Genomic DNA, 18,245 nt, shown 5'->3' on the forward strand with positions numbered 1-18,245 from the left:
TTCTATCTGGTGTGCATTTAAAAAAAAAAAAAGTTGTTGGTGTTTAATTTTTTATTCAGTTATCATTGTAGTTATTGTTTTTTGCTCTTGTGTATCTCTGTGGACTGTGATTTGAGCATGTCCAAAGAACATAAAGAAACTAAGCCTTCGGGCTTCAAAAAGTGCAACAAGTGTAGTCAGAAAATGTCAATAACGGATTCCCATACTGTTTGTGTTTGTTTGGGAACAGTACATCTGCAGGAATCTTGCTCGATATGTCACTCATTCAGCTCTAGAGTGCTGCTAGAGTGGAAAAGTAAGTTAATTGTTAGAGGATTATTAAAATCCCCCTTCCAGGAAGGTATTAAAGAAGGTCCGGGTACTTCAGTATCAGCAAGTCACTTTCAGCCAAATCGGATAAGTGTATCAAAAGATCTTCTCCCTGTTCAGGGCAAGCTGAACCTGCCAAAAAATTGAGCAAAATTGTTTCTCCGGCTCCAACTATTTTGGAACCAACGAAATCTACTTCATTGGCACCAGCTGTTTTGGTGTCTTTAGAAATTGAACTCAGGACCCCGTCCCCAGAATTGGAGCCAGTTAGTCCTGTTCTGAGGTCCCCTATTTTACAATCTGTCAAATCTCCTACCCCCTCCTCTAAGTCCTCCAGGAGTCTTTCGGATGGTGATGTGGATAGGGTGGTGCGTAGGCTTCTAAAGACAGCAGCTGTGGCTAAACTCCTCTTGGCTCCAACCCACAGGGATTCGGAGCCAGCCAAGACCATCCCACCGACATAGACTCCTCCTCTGAGCTGACCCGGGACCTCTAATTCGGAATGCTTGGAACCATCTGTTGTGGAACTTTCGGTGCCAAGAACCATCCCGGCATCTTCGGAACAGACATCTGGTCCGACATCCTCAGTTCTGTCTGAAGAGTCTAGGAGCCGACGCTCTCCGGTCGGGTCCGAGGAGGAGAGTCGGATCGGGCCATTGTCGGATCCAACCCTCCCTCTCAGGGCTATGGTGCGGATGAGCTTGGCTCCTACATTGGCTTCGGAGCCTACCCCCTTGATTCTTGGGACGACTTCTGGCTCTTTGGAGCCGGAGATGTCTTTGGATCGGGGGGGGGGGGCTTTTGAGCAGATGAGGAGGGTGCTGTCTCCTGAGACAGCTCCACTCGTTTTCCTACATTCCTCCTCATAAGGCGCTGGTGTCTGTCTCTGCACCACACCATCCACAGAACGGAGACCCTAGGCCTCAGGGTACCCCATTGGGTGAACCCCTCTCTTCTGAAACCTCTCTAGAATACGCTTCTGAAGATGTCCCTCATAAGAGACTCTACAAGAGGAAGTATTTGGACTCCCCAGATGAGTCAGTCACCTCAGACTCAGATCTCGAGTCAGAAGGGTCCCCACGGTCACCCACTGAGGATGTCTCCTTCGCAGACATCCTAGAAATCTTTAAGCAGAGAGGCGACTGGAACCCCATCAACCCTTCTGATGAGGAGTCTGTTTACCTGAAGTCCTTTGGGTCTTACCCTTCAGCCACTTGGGTGCCTCCGCCTTTCGATGAACTTATGGATTTAGTTAGTCAAAAGGAGTGGGAGTCTCCAGATGCAGTGGAGCCTGTCCCTAGGAGGCCAAATAAGTTCATTACAGCCCCTTCAGATAGACTTCCTAACCAAAGGTGTCCCTGTAGATGCTATGATGGTGGCAGCAGCCACCAAAAAGGAACTTTCTGAAACATCATCTGTCCATCCACTGAACAAGGAGTCTCATACGATGGACAGGTATGGGAAGCGCATGTTTGCTTCAGCGACTTCTGTACTCAGATCGCTGAACGGATGCATTTTACAAGGCTAGAGAGAGATCTCCTAAAAGAGCTAGGAGATGCTCTCCAAGGTACAGTAGCTGCAGGGGTATCGGTCAAGGTTTCTTCTCGGCTCTTAACCTTAAATTCTGTGGTCAAATCCTCCATGAGGCTCATTTTCTATGCAGCAGATGAAGTGAGCAGAGCAGCAGGTTCAAGAATTTCCCTAAGAAGACATTCCTGGATGCACTTATGTGACTTTGCTAATGCCCCATTCAATGGCTTGTCCTTGTTCGGGCCAAAGGTGTGAGCAAGAAGGAAAGACTCTCTCTGAAGTAGGAGTCCATTTTTCCATACCTTTTAGACCTTATCCGAAAGGCCAGATGGGGGAGAATGTGCTCCGTAAATCCCAGAGTGTTTTTCAGGACACGTGGTGACTCTTCCCCCAGGAGCAGAGGGGGAAGTATGAATGGAAGAAGCCGTCCACGCAGCAGAGGGGATACGCAAAACCAGGGTGACAGGGATTCTTTCCATGGTAGGCCCTTCCAGTGCTCCTGAAGGGAGGCCCGTCTGTACATCTCTGGAGGCAGTCGGGGGTCAATTGTCTTTGTACCCAAAAGCCTGGCTGGAAATAACAAAAGACAAGTGGGTACAAAGTATCATATCCAGAGGATATTCCATACCATTCTCTCTTCCTGTCCCAAACATAAAGAAAACCCCGGACATTCCACCCAGTCAAAGGGATCAAGCAACTCTAGAAATTCAAAAGTTACTAGACAGAGTCATCCAGAGAGTCCCTGCAGACCAAATAGGATCCGGAACTTACTCGAGATTCTTTTAGTACCAAAAAGAACAGGGAACTGGAGACCAATTTTGGATCTCAGGAGATTAAATGAATCCGTAAAAAAGACAAAGTTCTGGTTGGTAACACTGCAGTCAATTCTTCCCTTTTTGGGAAAAGACAATTGGATGTGATCTGTAGACCTCCAGGATGCATACTACCATATAAAGATGGACAGGCCATCCAGGAGTCATCTGCACTTCTGGCTTGTGAGCCAGTCATTACCAGTTTCGAGCTCTGCCCTTTAGTCTCACTACAGCCCCCAGAGTGTTCACCAAGTGCATGGCGGAAGTCACAGCTCACCTGAGACGTCTAAGATTCAGAGTGTTTCCATATCTAGATGACTGGCTTCTAACTGCCACCACCAAACATCCTACTACTGGAATCAAGAGACACCACTCTCTCTCTCTATTCTGGGAATCACAATAAATTATGAAAAGTCTGCCTTGTTGTTATCACAACGTTTCATGTTTATAGGAGCAGATTTAGATAATAAACATGTTGGCAAAACTTCCTACAGAAAGAGTCCTAGTTCTGAGACAGCAAGTTTCCAACCTTCTTTCCAAAACAAAAGTACAGTCAAAAACAGTCTTGATAAGTCTTGGGAACCATGGCAGCTGTGATAAGCTTAGTTCCACTAGCATGCATACACATGCAAGTTCTACAGTGGCTACTATTCACCCAGTGGTCATTACAGGAGCTACCTATTGCTCATCAAATTCTGTTAACATAGTCCTGCAAGAAGGACCTTCGCTAGTGGCATCACTCCAGTCAAGTCACATCAGGTCAGCCATTTCTTCCCCCTCAGCCAGTGGCTGCAGTGAACACGGACGCCTCCCAGGTAGGGTGGGGGGTATTTTCTGGGCAGGACAGTTAAAGACACTTGGCAGAATCACGAGGCCCATTTGCACATCGGTATCCTAGAGATGAGAGCTGTGCTTCTGCAGGCACTTCCAGGACTCTCTCCCACTCGGAACAATTGCATTACAGACAGACAACATGTCTGTTGTCTGGTACGTAGACAAGGAGGGACCTGGTCTTACCCCCTTTGTCGAGAGGCCCTCAGATTATGGCAGTGGGCAATTTCTTCCCAATGCTTTCTAATAGCAATGCACATCCCGGGGAAGTCCAACGTGATAGCAGACAAACTCAGCAGAGTGATCCTCGTGCCTCACGAGTGGCCCCTGAAACAAGAAATAGCGGAGAGGATCTTCCGCAAATGGGGCCAGCCTTGCTGTGTCCTTTTTTACCATTTCCATGAATGCCAAATGCAGCAGCTATTTTGCCCTCAACCCCCCTCGGGGGAGTCACCAAGGCATGTACTTGTACATGATTGACCCTCGAGACTCCTTTATGCCTTTCCTCCCTTTCCACTGATACCCAAGGTTCTCCAGAAAGCCAACTCGTTGAGCAGCAAGCTGATTCTTATTGCCCCATATTGGCCTCATTAGATCTGGTTCTTTTTCCTTTGGCCTCATCTTCAGGAGGAGCCGTGGGTTCTGGACCCAGTTTCCAGACCTTCTGACGCGTACGTCCAGAACACTCTACCCTTGTCTTCGAACCCTCAAATTGACAGCTTGGCTGCTCCGATTCTGAATATAAGCAGGCTTCCTAACCTCCTGCATTCGATCAAGCATATTTTGATCTCTTCTCATAAAGAATCAACAAGAAAATTGTGTCAGTAAACGGAAAAGATTTTCTTCCTAGGCACTGACAAAACACATTGACCCTTCTCTGCTCCAATAAGCTCTATTCTTGATTTTCTGGGAAAACTATTTAATGAAGGCGCAGCTGCAGCTACCATTCGAGTACAATTAACAGCAGTATCTAATTTCCATATGAGTGATTTCGCCCCTAATTTGATGTCCCACAAACTATGCAAAGCTTTCCTGAAAGGTACTAACTTGCTAAGACTACCCATGAAAACACCCCTACCACCATGGGACCTAAACTTTGTTCTGTCCTGTGTGATCCTTTCCCCTTTTGAACCTGCGTCATCATGCGATCTAAATTTTTAACGTGGAAAACAAGTATGTTGATTGCCATCATTTCTCCTAGAAGAGTTTTAGAACTGTAAGCCTTCTCGAGCAAGCCACTTTATATGCTTTTTCATAAAGATAGAGTATCCCTTCGAACAAACCCATCCTTCCTGCTAAAAGTATGTTCAGGGTCAAACTTAAATCAGTCTATAGAGTTGCCAGTCTTTTTCCCAAATCATGGCAACAAGGCAGAATGTAAGCTTCACTAGCAGGATGTACATAGGCAATTATGCTTCTACTTACATAGGACAAAGGATTCCAGGAAATCTAATTAGTTATGTGTGTCATTCTCAGAAACAAAGAAAGGTGCCCCCTATATCTAAGGTCACTCTTTCAAAATGGCTCTCAGATTGTATCACTTTCATATACATCACTCTTTCAAAATGGCTCTCAGATTGTATCACTTTCATATACAAATCTAATAACAAGGTTCTTCCCTTTAAAGTCAAAGTTCATTCTACAAGAGCCATGGCAACCTCTTCTGCCTTTATTTTTGCACTTTTTGGTGATATCTGATGTATTTAAATTTTCTTAACATCTTGCTCTCTTAACCAGGATTTTGCATTTCTGAAATTTCAAAATTACAAATAGTTGCATAGCAGTAAAAAGTGCTAAAACAAGGATATATTCATTAATTATTGCTTCTCATGATAAGTGCATCTTAAGGGTATAATTTCTTTGATTAGACTCTGCCTCATCAATGAACAACATTTTGTGTATGTGTGTGTGTATGCATGTGTGCATTATGTTAATTTTCATTGGTTATGTTCATCTTTTGAATAATATCATATCCTTCCATATCACTGTTGTAGTATTCGTCACCTTTGGGCTGTCTGTGGCAGGAGATCCTTATGTCCGACCAGTGTACCAAAGCCTTTAGTTCTTGTATGTGTTGTACGTTGCACTTATGCTCCCCTGACAGGACATAGGGCATAAAGGTGACATACGGATGCATTTACAAAGACCACCATTGCTGCCAATCCGGATGCCATCATCTATCTTCAGTCTGAATGCCCTTTGCTTTGCTGATGTCTAGCCATCAGATAAGTGCTCCATTGTGGTCTTTTTTCTTTCTTACTGTTGGCCTTGATGTTCATCGTGTTTCACTGTTGCAGTCATTACACTTGGGTTATCCTGCTGGCAGGCGACCCGCAGTCGGCCTGAGTTCCAAAGTCTTGGTCCGGCGTCGGTTGCTGTCGCCTCTTCCTTGACGTCAGTGCGCCAGGGGTATAAAAGTTGCAACTGACGCCATTTCTTCCATCTTTCTTGACGCACGGTGCCCGAAGCAAAAGCAGTTTGCAACTGCCGGTCGGCCAACTCCTGAGATTTTCAAAATTGAATTTCAGAACCGAAGTCTTCAATAAACCTAAGTACCCCGTTGGGGAAACTTTTTCTTGCTCCAGACCGATGTCAGTAAAAGTTAATAATTGTATTTCTTGTGGGAAGCAAATACCTCATAAGGACTTTCACTCTTACTGTATTCCTTGCCTAGGCCCTGACCACGACGTCACTAGTTGTCAGTTTTGTGCTAGATTCAATAAACGCACTATTAAACGTCGGTTTGATTTTGCTTTACATTATTTTGGCCGAAGCTTTAATTACATAATGCCGTCGGAACAACCGATGACCGGAATTTATAAAAAACGGAAAGACAAAGTAAAGGACAGGCATCCGAGGTCCAAAACCAACGAAGAAGCCTCTTCTAGGCCAGTCGCCAGTTCTCAGTGAGGCGCTTTCGCAGCCCCTGACACCCGCTACCTCAGAGCCACAGGCTGTAACCGACAGCCACGTGGAGACTCAAGGTATTGGGCCTACAGAAACTATACCCTCAGATGGGTCCAGAGCCGCTGAGCAGGCATCGGCTTCTGAGGGTGTTTTCAGACCTTCACAGCTTAAAATTAAGCCCACTACAGCAGCAAAGGCAAAGTCAAAAACACCATTAAAGACAAGGAAACAAGTACAGCATTCTCCAGAACAGTCATCCATGCCAAAGAAACAGATGCTTAAAATGGCCGAAGACCTAATTACTGTAATCAGGGGTTCCCATCCCCCTCCTGACAAAAGGCCTAGGCAAGACACTGATTATGATTCCTCTGACCAGGTTTCTATTTCCTCTGACTCCTCTTCTGATAATGGATATTGTCTCCCTCCCTATGAGGACTCTGATGCAGAAGAGTCCATACCTTCCGTCTCTCCGCCTGAGGATTATTCTTTTGGGGAAACCCTGCACACCATGAGGGAGCATTTCCATTGGGAGAGCCAGGATTATTCAGAATCCAAGAAAAGGCTCAGGGACTTCTTTTATTGCCTCAGCACAGGCCCTTGGCTATCCCTCCTGTGCTTGATATTGTTGTTGATGTTTTTTCGGAATCCAGACAGTCTCCTGATTCATAACCCCCTGCACCAGTCAAGCCAGACAGGTACTACAGAGTCCCTGACTCTCATAAATTTCTTTACAAAAACCCCGCTGCAGACCCATAAACAATTTCTCAGGGTCCGAAAGGGGTTAAGGCTTCCACTGCTAAAAATCCTGTCCCCTCTAATAGGGATTCCAGAGCTCTGGACAGATGGGGGAAAAAGTTTACACTTCTGCTACTTTAGCTGTAAGAGCTTTAAACTGTCAGTTTCACATGCTTAAATACCAACAGTACCTCATGTCATTGTTAAAACAGAAAATGGTTTCAAATACAGAAGGTCCTGACAGTAAGGAAATGCAGGATTTACTGCATGCAGTTGAACAAGTGGGAAAGCGTACTCTGCAATGTGGTTTTGATTCATTAGAGGCTTCTTGTAGAGCCGCAGTTACAGGCTCTGTTATTCGAAGGCATGCTTGGTTGAAAGAACAAAGTTTACCTGACCATGTTAAAGTAAAATTATTGGATGCTCCATTACAACATGATACTTTGTTTGGTGTTAAGGCAGAAGAGGTGTTAAAGAAAATGGAGGATAAAGCAAAGTCAATGCAGACAGTGAAAGATTTCTTACAGGTTCAACCACCTAGATATAGCAGAAACTGGCCTTTAAAAAATTGGACCTTTCCAGTGTCAGACAGGCAACAAAGAGGCAGATAAAGATGCCCAAGAGGCAGATCTCAGCCCCAAGGCTCCTACCGACCTAAACAATGGGGTGCTTCAGCCCCCAAAGGATGGGAAGACAAATCATAACCTTATAGGAAACAGTCCCAATGACTTCCCTCTGCAAATGCCAAGCACTTACCTTTTGACAGCACCCCTAGGGGGGAAGCTAACACTTTTCTCAAAAACTTGGCACATGATCACCCAGAACCAATGTTTCTCAGGGTTACAGGTTCCACTTCCACATGCTTCCAAAACCAAAAGGTATGGCAGACCTGCCACAAAACCAATGGGCAGAGGCACAAAAACAGATTGCTGCTCTTATGGACATGGGAGCTATTCAAAAAGTTCCACAGCAAGAAGAGGGACAAGGATTTTATTCAAGACTTTTCTTAGTACCCAGAAAGGACAAAGCCTGGAGACCAATACTGGACCTGTCAATCCTAAACACTTTCCTGGATGTTCCAAAATTCAAAATGTTAACACTACATCAACGTCTGCCCATGCTGGGCAAGAAGGCTTGGCTAGTAACTTTGGGCCTCAAGGAGGCATACCTGCATGTCCCAATCAGACAATCTTGCAGAAGATACCTCAGATTTATAGCAGGCTCAATACATTACCAATTCTCTGCACTGCCCTTTGGCTTATCTACTGCGCCCAGGGTCTTCACAAAATGCCTGGCACGAGTAATTGCATTTTGCAGAGAAAAAGGAATTCAAATATATCCCTACTTGGATGACTGTCTTATTCAAGCAGAGAGAGCAAGGACATTCTTCTAAAGCATCTGGCGTTTGTAAAAACATTAACCAAACTCTTCCACCTCTCACCAACGTAAAACACTTATTACACAGGCCACCGCTTGCTTTACCATAAAGGGGTGAATCCTCACAGTTAAACCACAATGGGTTGTAAAAAACAGCAACACCGTCCACTGGAATCAAACTTGTTTAATACGACAACACAAAGAACACAAAAGCAGGATTGAGCGCGCTTTCTTCTTGTCACCAAGACTTCATCAGAATCCAATACACACTGCTTCTCACACCATTAAATACTATTCAAACATTGAATAATTAATTAATTTTTTACAACCCATTGTGGTTTAACTGTGAGGATTCACCCCTTTATGGTAAAGCAAGCGGTGGCCTGTGTAATAAGTTTGTAAAAACATTGCTAATTTGCCTAGGGTACACAGTAAACGAAAATAAATCAAAGCTAGTGCCCTCTCAAGAGATAATATTCCTGGGTGCAAGCTTAAATACAACTGCCCAGATGGCTTATCTCACGCCAGACAAGGCAACTGACTCATTACTTTCAAATGATGGCAACAAAAACCCAGCTCCCTGCAAGAAAAATTCTGCAGGCCCTGGACTTCATGGCATCCTGCATTCTACTAATTCCATATGAAAAACTGCATATGAGGAAACTACAATGGTATCTAAACAGTGTTTGGACTCAGCATTGTCACAGCCTGGAGACGATCATAACTTTAATTCCCTGCCTACAACAGGAGTTTCAATGGTGGGCCCAGGCCTGTCACCACAACAAGGGACAGCCTTTCACTTTACCCACAGGCAGGCAGACCATAACAACAGATGCATTGGATTATGCCTGGGGGGCACATATGGCAGGAAAATGTATTCCGGGCACGTGGCCCAAGGAACAAATGCATCTTCACATCAATCAAAAAGAGATGCTAGCTGTACAGAATGCTCTGACAGCTTTCAAGGACCTACTACATCCAGGACAACTATTATATAAAGACTGACAATACCACAGTTATGTGGTACATAAGCAAGGGGGCACACATTCCTACCCCCTATGCAGGCAAGCCATGATTTTGTGGAACACAGCACTGACCTATCAAGTACATCTGCAGGCACAACTCCTGCCAGGAAAAAAAATACACTGGCAGACGAACTAAGCAGAAATCTCATGGATCCTCACGAATGGAAACTAAATCCACATGTGTTCAGCATGATAACGAGGAAATGGGGACGCCCAGACATAGATCTTTTTGTCTCCCCTCACAATTACCAAATACAGAAATTCTGCACAAGAACTTATCACTATCAAGCATGGAAAGTGGATGCTCTATCATTCAGCTGGAAAGGACTGACCGTCAATGCCTTCCCTCCGATGCCTCTCCTTACCCAAGGTACTCCTAAAAGTCAGACAAGAAAGGCCAAAAATGATCCTGATTGCCCCAGACTGGCCACGCCAGCACTGTTACCCAATCCTAAAGAGCTTGTCTCAAGGCCCAGCTTGGCCTCTACCTCAAATTCCTCATCTTCTGATGCAACAAAACAATCAAATTCTGCACAGTCAACTCAGAACCTTAAATCTGGCAGCATGGCAGATAATGTAGCCACTCGGACTGCACCTCTCTCTAAAGCTGTTATGGATGTTATTTTAGAAGCCAGGAGGCCCAGCACTAGGAAATCTTATACAGAAAAATGGAAAAGATTCTGTGCTTGGAACCAGGCACAAGGGCTCGATCCACTTGTCCCTAATATACCTCAGATTTTACAATACCTAACTGAGATGCTGGACAAAGGCCTATATTTCTCATCAATTAAAATCCATGCCTTTGCCATTTCAGCTCATTACAATACGGAACCTCCTATTTTTTTCACATCCTCTACTACGAACGTACCTCAGAGGGGCAAAAAATATAAGACCCCAAGGAAAGCACCAGTACCAACTTGGGATCTCAATTTTGTTTTAGAAAAACTCACACTGCCTCCTTTTGAACCAGCCAGCACAGCTGATCTAAAATTCTTATTGTGGAAAACTGCTCTGCTCCTAGCAATAACTTCAGCAAGAAGAGTCTCAGAGTTACAGGCATTAATGGCTGTGGAACCTTTCATCATTGTTCATCAGGACAGGGTCTGTCTTAGGACAAACCCACCATTCATGCCAAAAGTGGTCTCCAATGTGGCCTTGAACCAAACCATTCAATTACCTACTTTCTACCCAAATCCCCAGAATAAAGGGGAGAGACTTCTGCATTCTTTGGATATACACAGACAGCTATGATTCTACTTGGACAAAACAAAAGCTTTCAGAAAAACTGAGCAACTGTTTGTAGCCTATGCTGCAGGATCACAAGGAAAGCCTATTACAAAGCAGACAATTTCGAAATGGATAGGCCACTGCATCCGCTTCTGTTGTGCACAACATGGCAAATCAGTACCTAAGGGCATTAGGCCTCATTCTGCCAGAGCAGCAGCCACTTCAGCAGCTTTTCTCAGAGGAGTACCAACCAAAGACATTTTAGAAGCTGCAACCTGGAGCTCAGTGCACACTTTCACCAAGCACTACCACTTACCTCTCTACTCTAAATCCAGAGCAGGCTTTGCCACTGCAGTTCTGCAGGGCCTGGTAGCCTCTCCAAATACAATTTAGACCCAGCCGCCCAACCTCAGCTTTGGGATTCTACCCAAGTGTAATGACTGCAACAGTGAAACACGATGAACATAGTACAGTTGTGTACCTGCCATAAATGTAGATGTTCGAGTGCATTCACTGTTGCAGTCCAGGTTGCCCACCCACCATCCCCCTTTTCATTGCTGGGACTTTTCTGTACTTCTCAACTCTATACAACCTATGTGGTGTATTTGCTTGTAGATTGAAGGAAATGTTTATAGTAATATATGCATGGTTGTTTGGCATATTTTTATCTTTACAGCCTTCATATCTGGGGGCACCTGACATCTGGGGCAAGAAAAACTGAAGAAAATGGCGTCAGTTGCAACTTTTATACCCCTGGCGCACTGACGTCAGGGAAGAGGCGACAGCAACCGACGCCGGACCAAGACTTTGTAACTCGGGCCGACTGCGGGTCGCCTGCCAGCAGGATAACCCAAGTGTAATGACTGCAACAGTGAATACACTCGAACATCTACATTTATGGTAGGTATACAACTGTACTTTTTCTTTTGGTTACCTGGAGTTCATGTTATCCAGGAAGGAAAAATGTCAGTGTGGGAGGCAGATTCTCCATAAGGATCATCACTAACAGTGTGTCTGTTGTTCTGAGTGCTTTCCACAGCAGTACTTCCTGTAGTATTTGTAAGGCATTTGTGCCTAATTCTTAGAAGCCGATCGTCTTCCCTGGCCGTCTATCCTGAGAACCAGTGGCTTAAGAATTTGGCCCAGGGTACCATGGCATAATCAGTTAACCATGAGATAGTACCATTAAGCAAGAAGACCAAGAAATCTTGGCTGGATTATTTGGTGGTCCAGCCTCTACCAGATGTCTCTGTAGAAGTGCGTGATAGCTCTGTAGGCCATCTGGTGTCTACTTATGATTCTTCTGCCACAACCCCATTGGATGCCAGCATGGATTCTGCCTTTCATACATTCTCTGAGGCTTTTCGGGTGTCTGTTCTAGCCTTTGAGGGGGAACTGCAGTTGGCTATCTAGGAGAACCCTAAGGGATTCCGCAGATTCTGATAAGGGAAGAAGTTCTGGGTGCTCTTATTGAATGTAATCAAGATTCAGAACATCCAGTGTTTTTCAGAGCTGATGTCCCTACCAAGAAAAAAACAGAAGCCTAAACATTTTTCTGTACATCCTAAGGACCCTCAAAGGGTATGGCAGGAGTTTATTTAGGGTCTGTTTAATGCCTTAATGGTCCTTAAGCCTCTCTAAGGGGTTTCTATGCCTAGTCACCCTCGGACTTCAACTCCTTTCAAAAGGCCTAGGGAACCTGATTCCTCTGAGCAGGATTCGGAGTTAGATGAAGTGTCTTTCTGTTATTCTTCTTTGATGCCTTCTCCTTGGCTTATGGCTCTGATGATGAGGAATCCATTAGCCCAAAGTCTACTTTGGAAAAATTGCTTTTTGGGGGGACAGTAGCCAGAATGATGGAATACTTCAAGTGGGTTTCTTCTCAGATGTCTGATATCCAGAAGAGGTATTATGAATTGCTCCAGGTGGACACACTTTAATCTTCTGCAGTACTTCCTGTGTTGGTGTTGGCTGCTTTGTTAAACACTTTAATAGCTGCCTTTAAAACTCCAAATTCTCAGCCCCCTGTTCCTAAGAAACCTGATAGGTTCCTGAGGACTGTTTTTTCATGTTTAAGTATCCTCCTGCTGATCCTGCTGTGTCAGTCTCCTCTGACAAGCCTTCTAATCTTTTGCCCTCTACCAACCTCCTGCCTTCAGATAAGGATGGTAGGGTCATTGAGAAGATTGAAAAGAACCTCTGTACTGCTGCCATCATGGCCTTTAGGGTCATTAATTACCAGACCCACATGACCAGATATGCGCTGGCCTTGATTGTCCAGGCTTGTTGAGTTATCTCTGACCTCCCTGATTCTGAAAGACAGTTCTCTGCTCTCTGTTTTGGGTTTTACCTCTCTGGTGGCTCACCAGTCTATAAAGTGCTGCTATGATCTTGCTGATACCTGTTCCAGAACTGCTGCCTTTGGGTTGGTCTTGAGGTGTTGTTCTTGGTTTCATCTGTCGTCATTACTTGAGGACCTTAAGGCCAAGTTGCTGGATGCTCCTTTGGATAATAAAAATCTCTTTGGGACTGCTGCTGTTAATATGCTTAAGTCTTTTCAAGAAAAAGGTCAAGCTTCACAGAACCTTGTAAGGCCACTAAAGGCAGGAAGGGTGACAGGCAAAACTCCTCCTATGTTTTCTCTGGATCCTTTGGCCCAGAAGCCTCCTTTTTCTGATAAACCCACCTGTCTTTGACATTTTGTCCACCACTAACCGTCGACCAGGTTTCCTTGTCTCTTCAGCTCTTCCTCTGTCTTCTACACTAGCAAGTCATCACCTCAGATTCTTAGGTTCTGTCCATCATCTGCCAGGGTTACTTCATGGTGTGGATGTCTCTCCCTTTTGTTTTAGGGACTTCCTCAACTTCCTTGAGAGCAACTTCTCATTTCTCAGAAGTTCTTCAGCCTGTTCCGCCTTCCCAAGTAGAAAAGGGTTTCTACTCAAGAATGTTTCTGGTTCCTCAAAAGGAGGGCACGTGAAGGCCTATTCTGGATCTGTCCTTGCTCAACACCTTTCTCAAGGTTCCTTCCTTTCAGATGCTTTCTCTTCAAACCCGGTTTCGTATGTTGCTGCCCCAGGCTTTTCTGGTGTTCTTAAATCTGAGGGATGCTTGCCTTCATATTTTTATTCACCCTCTTTTCAGGAAGTTTTTACTTTTCTGTTTCTTTGTCTCCCTTTCAGTTCTTTGCCTTGCTCTTTGGCCTTTCTTCTGCCTCAAGGGTATTCACAAAATGCCTAGCTCATGTGATTGCTTTTTGCAGGCTCCAAGGCATTCACATTTTTCCTTTAGATGACCTGTTGATTCAAGCACCTTCTCCCAGTTGCCTGTTACAGACACTAGAGTTCATCATATCTCCTCTTCAAAGTCTGGGATTCATTATCAACTTCCAAAAGTCTGTCCTGACTTCCTCTCAGGATCATGTATATCTGGGTTGCAGGATTCAGACAATGCCAATGCTGGCCTGTCTTCCACCTCCAAAGGTTTTGTCGTTGACTGTTTCTTACAGTCTTTTCTTCCTCTGCCTGCCAATTAAGCCAGGGAGTTTTTTCAGGCCCTAGGATTCATGGTCTCTTCTATTCAAATGCTCCCTCTTGCCAGACTACATATGTGGAAGCTTCTGTGGTGCTTCAGCATTGCCACCCTTTGGATTTCAGAGTGCCTGTCCTTCCTTATCTCAAGCAGGAGTTCTAGTGGTGTATTCAGCAACTTTCCCCTCAACCCAGGCCTGACCTTTCAGCCTCTGGTTCCTTCTCAAGAACTGTTCACTGACACTTCAGACATGGGTTGGGGGACTTTTGTGTGGTCACCTGAAAGTTCAGGGTCTCTGGCTCCACCATCAGAAGTCAGACCATTGCAACATCAAAGAGATGAGAGTTCTAATTCTTCCCTTCAGGCTTTTTACCTCATGCTTCCTCCAGGCCCCCTGAAGGTTTACACAGACAACACCACAGTGATGTGGTATGTCGAGGCAGAGGAGCACAAAGTCTTACCTTCTTTGCAGGATGGCTCTTCAGGCCCGGGATCTGGCTATCAGTTATCAGCTAACTCTTCAGGCAGTGTATATTTCTTCAGAACTCAGTCTAGTGGCAGACTCTTTGAGCAGGTCCAAAACACAGGCTTAAGAATGGGTGCTTCACAGAGATGTGTTTCTGGACATAGTCCATCGGTGGGGTATTCCTCAAGTAGATCTTTTTGCTTCCTCCCTCTGAACAGGCAGCTCCTTCTTTTCTGTTCCAGAGTGCCATGCCATCTGGTATGGAAGATGGACTCACTTTCTTTTTCTTGGAAGGAGATATTTCTCTATACCTTCCCTCCTCCTCTACTTCCAAGAGTATTGCAGAAGATTCAATTGGACTCTTCAGAAATCTTGCTAGTGATTAATTTTAACCTAGACAGCACTGGTTCCCCCTCTTAATGCATTTGGCCAGGGGCAATCACCATAACGTACCTCACCAGTTGGACTTCCTCACACAGGACAATGGGTCACTCATCTATCCTGACTTGTCCACTATTCAACTGACAGTGTGGGTGATAGGGTTTGGATCTATTTTAAGCATCTCTATTCTGAGAACGTGCTCATGGTTTTACAGAAGGCAAGAAAGCCCACAACCAAAAGTCTTTTATATACCCAAATGGAAATGATTTTCTGTCTGCTGTCATGCTGATGGCCAGGACCTTTTTCAATAGGGGTCCTTTTGGTTCTGTCCTATTTGTGAGAGTTGCTCCATTCTGGCTTGGCCTATTCTTCTATGAAGGCCAATTTGTCAGCTATTTCTGCCTCTCTGCTCTTGAATCCTCCTGAGTCTTCTTGTTTTTAGTTCAGTTTCTTAAAGGCGTTCTGCATCTTAGAGCCCCAAGGAAGCCTGTTCCTCCTCCTTGGGACCTTAATTTTGTTTTGGAAAAATTGACTTAGGCTCCTTTTGACCATGCAGTTTCAGCTTCTCTGCAACACTATACATGGAAGACTGTCTTGTTGCTTGCTTGCTCTTCTGCTAGGGGAGTTTCTGAGCTCCAGGAGCTTATAACCATTCCTCATGTATTTATTTTTTTTTCACAGAGACAGGGTGCCTCTTCATACTAATCCTTTTATGCTAGAGTTGTTAATGAGTGTCCTTAAATCAGGCAGTACAACTCCCTTCCTTTTTTTCCTTTTCCACAGTCTGCTAATGAGAGGGTCCTGTATACCTTGGATTTGCACAGACAAGTCTGGTATTGTTTGGGTAAAACTAAGACTATTTGTAAATCTGACCAGCTTTTTGTTTCTTTTTATCCCAGGACTTTGGTTCAGTTGTTTGCAAGCAATCCATCTCCTCCTGGGTATCTAAGGCCATTTCCTTTTGTTATTCTTTTTCATGGCAAGTGTCTGTCTACTTCAGTTAGCACTCGTATCACTAGGGCTGTTGCCTCTTCTGGTGCTTTCTTCAAGGGCTAGGTTCTGACAGAAATGAAAAGACTGATGTCACGGAGTCAGCTGGCTCCCTATATACTCGTGTGCTGACCTTAGATAGGACGTCTGCCAGTCTAAGGAGGAGGGAGATTATTACTCTTGGTATTCAGGATGGCCAAGGGCTTACATGGCAGGAAATCCCACAAGTCAAGACTCCCAAAAGTGAATACAGTTGAACATCTACATTTATGGTAATTGTACACAACTGTACTTTCTCTACTGGACATTTCAGTTCTGGGTAACTGTGTCCATGCATCACCTTTATGTGCTACGTCCTGTGCGGGCTGCATACATGTGATGTGCAGCACGTACAAGATGTAAAGGCTTTTGGCATACTGGATGAACGTTGGGCTATCTTTGGCAGGCGATCACTAAGGTGAAAAATAGTACAACAGTGAAGAGAAGGGTATCTACTCTTATGGGAAGAGTTTACACAAGTGTACCTTTTTATGAAATGTTGACTTTTTTGATGGTGGGGTACAAGTACAAGGTAGCAGTTGTTTGGCCAGCTTAAAATTGAAGAGCAGTTTTGAGAAAATAATTTAAATTACAGCACAGGCAACAGTTACACTTGCTATAGCTAGAGTTTAATGAGCAGTGTGTTTGCAACAAGAACCAACCCACTGTTTTTCTTGGTTTATTCATTTATAGTTATTTCTAATGAAATTGTCATTTTTTGGTGCTTATGTTTTCTTTTGTTTCATTGCAGTTGGCTTATTGTGTGGTACAGTTCTTGGAAAAAGACAGCAGCCTTACAGAACCTGTAAGTACGTTTGTTTTATGTGCACTGCTTGCATTGCAGATTGTTTTGAAAAGCCTTGACTTGACAAAGCAAGACTCAAATGTATGCAACGTGATTAATTGGGCTTGGCTGAAGCATCATTAATATATCAAAATGAAGTTAAAAGACATCACATTTCCTTTGGTTCATATGTAAAGTTTTAAAATATTCCACAATGAGATAATTCAACTGAATTTTAATGGGGTTTAGAATACAATAATTGAGTGACGTTCTCTTAAACCTGAAGAGAAGCTGTTAATCCAGTAAAGGTTAAGTGCCCTATTTCAAGGGCTACTAGAGAGCTTTTCTGGGGTGACAAAACGTGCTTAATGTTTTATATTTTGCAACTGACAAAATCGGTTAAGGATTAAACAAGGTGTTTGAAGGTGGGAGATTAGTTTCTTTGTGTATTCTCAAAAAAGGTGTTGTTATCCCTAATCTAAACAAACAGCTGAGTGTGCTTTGAACTCTTTGCTAGTGACTATAAAGATATGATGATAATAGAGTCCAGGTCAGTCAGAAGTAGCAGCAACAGTGGGTGTCATGCACATCCTTTACAAAGAGAAAACTGTGCAGATGGAGGTGTTTCTATTAAGAACAGTTTTATTTACTTTTATTCAGTCTATGAAATTATTGTTTCTGATATTTTTAAAGCTGTGCAGAATGATAGAGTAAAAATAGATGCTGGGTGTGCATCTCTGTGAATTATTGTTAGTATTTATAATATCTGATAGGGGAAGGGATGTGAATTTAACATGTGTACCAATAACACCTTGTTTTATAGCACATTATACAACTACCCCCTATTAATATTCCAAAACGTGCACACTGATTGGTCAGTGTGCACATTGTAAATCAGACTTATACTAATGGAAAAAGGTCTGGTCGCCCGGACTTTTTCCATTATTATGTCTTTTTTTTTTTTATTACAGCAACGGAGAAAGCAAGATCTCCGTTGCTTTTTAGAAAGTGTCTCGCTATGTTAAAGGAGTTTAACATAGCGAGACAGCTTTAAAAAAAGCAACGGAACTTTCTCCGTTGCTTTTTTTAAAGCTGTCTTGCTATGTTAAAACTCCTTTAACATAGCGAGACACTTTCTAAAAAGCAACGGAGATCTTGCTTTCTCCGTTACTTCCACCCACAGCTCTGATGTACTGCGTAAGCGTATGCATGCGCAGTCTATCAGAACTGCCGCAGAATACCAGACAGCTGCGGAAGGGCAGCAAGGAGGCATTCTACAATGCCATTATTTAAGAAAACTA

General features: G+C 44.0%; 1 protein-coding gene across 1 annotated transcript in view; it reads left to right on the plus strand.

Annotated features, from left to right (window-relative positions):
- The window catches only part of LOC122789622 (serine/threonine-protein phosphatase 2A 56 kDa regulatory subunit delta isoform-like), a 1,584,804-nt gene that overhangs the window by 1,057,650 nt on the left and 508,909 nt on the right, over nt 1-18,245 (plus strand). The window contains exon 14 of the mRNA XM_044057373.1: nt 16,912-16,965. Coding sequence (XP_043913308.1) covers nt 16,912-16,965 — 54 coding nt within the window. The remainder of the gene's footprint in view (nt 1-16,911; nt 16,966-18,245) is intronic.

This window comes from Protopterus annectens, chromosome 1.part0 (genome assembly GCF_019279795.1).
Source record: "Protopterus annectens isolate FY-2018-M chromosome 1.part0, PAN1.0, whole genome shotgun sequence".
In the NCBI taxonomy this organism is placed as follows: domain Eukaryota; kingdom Metazoa; phylum Chordata; order Ceratodontiformes; family Protopteridae; genus Protopterus; species Protopterus annectens.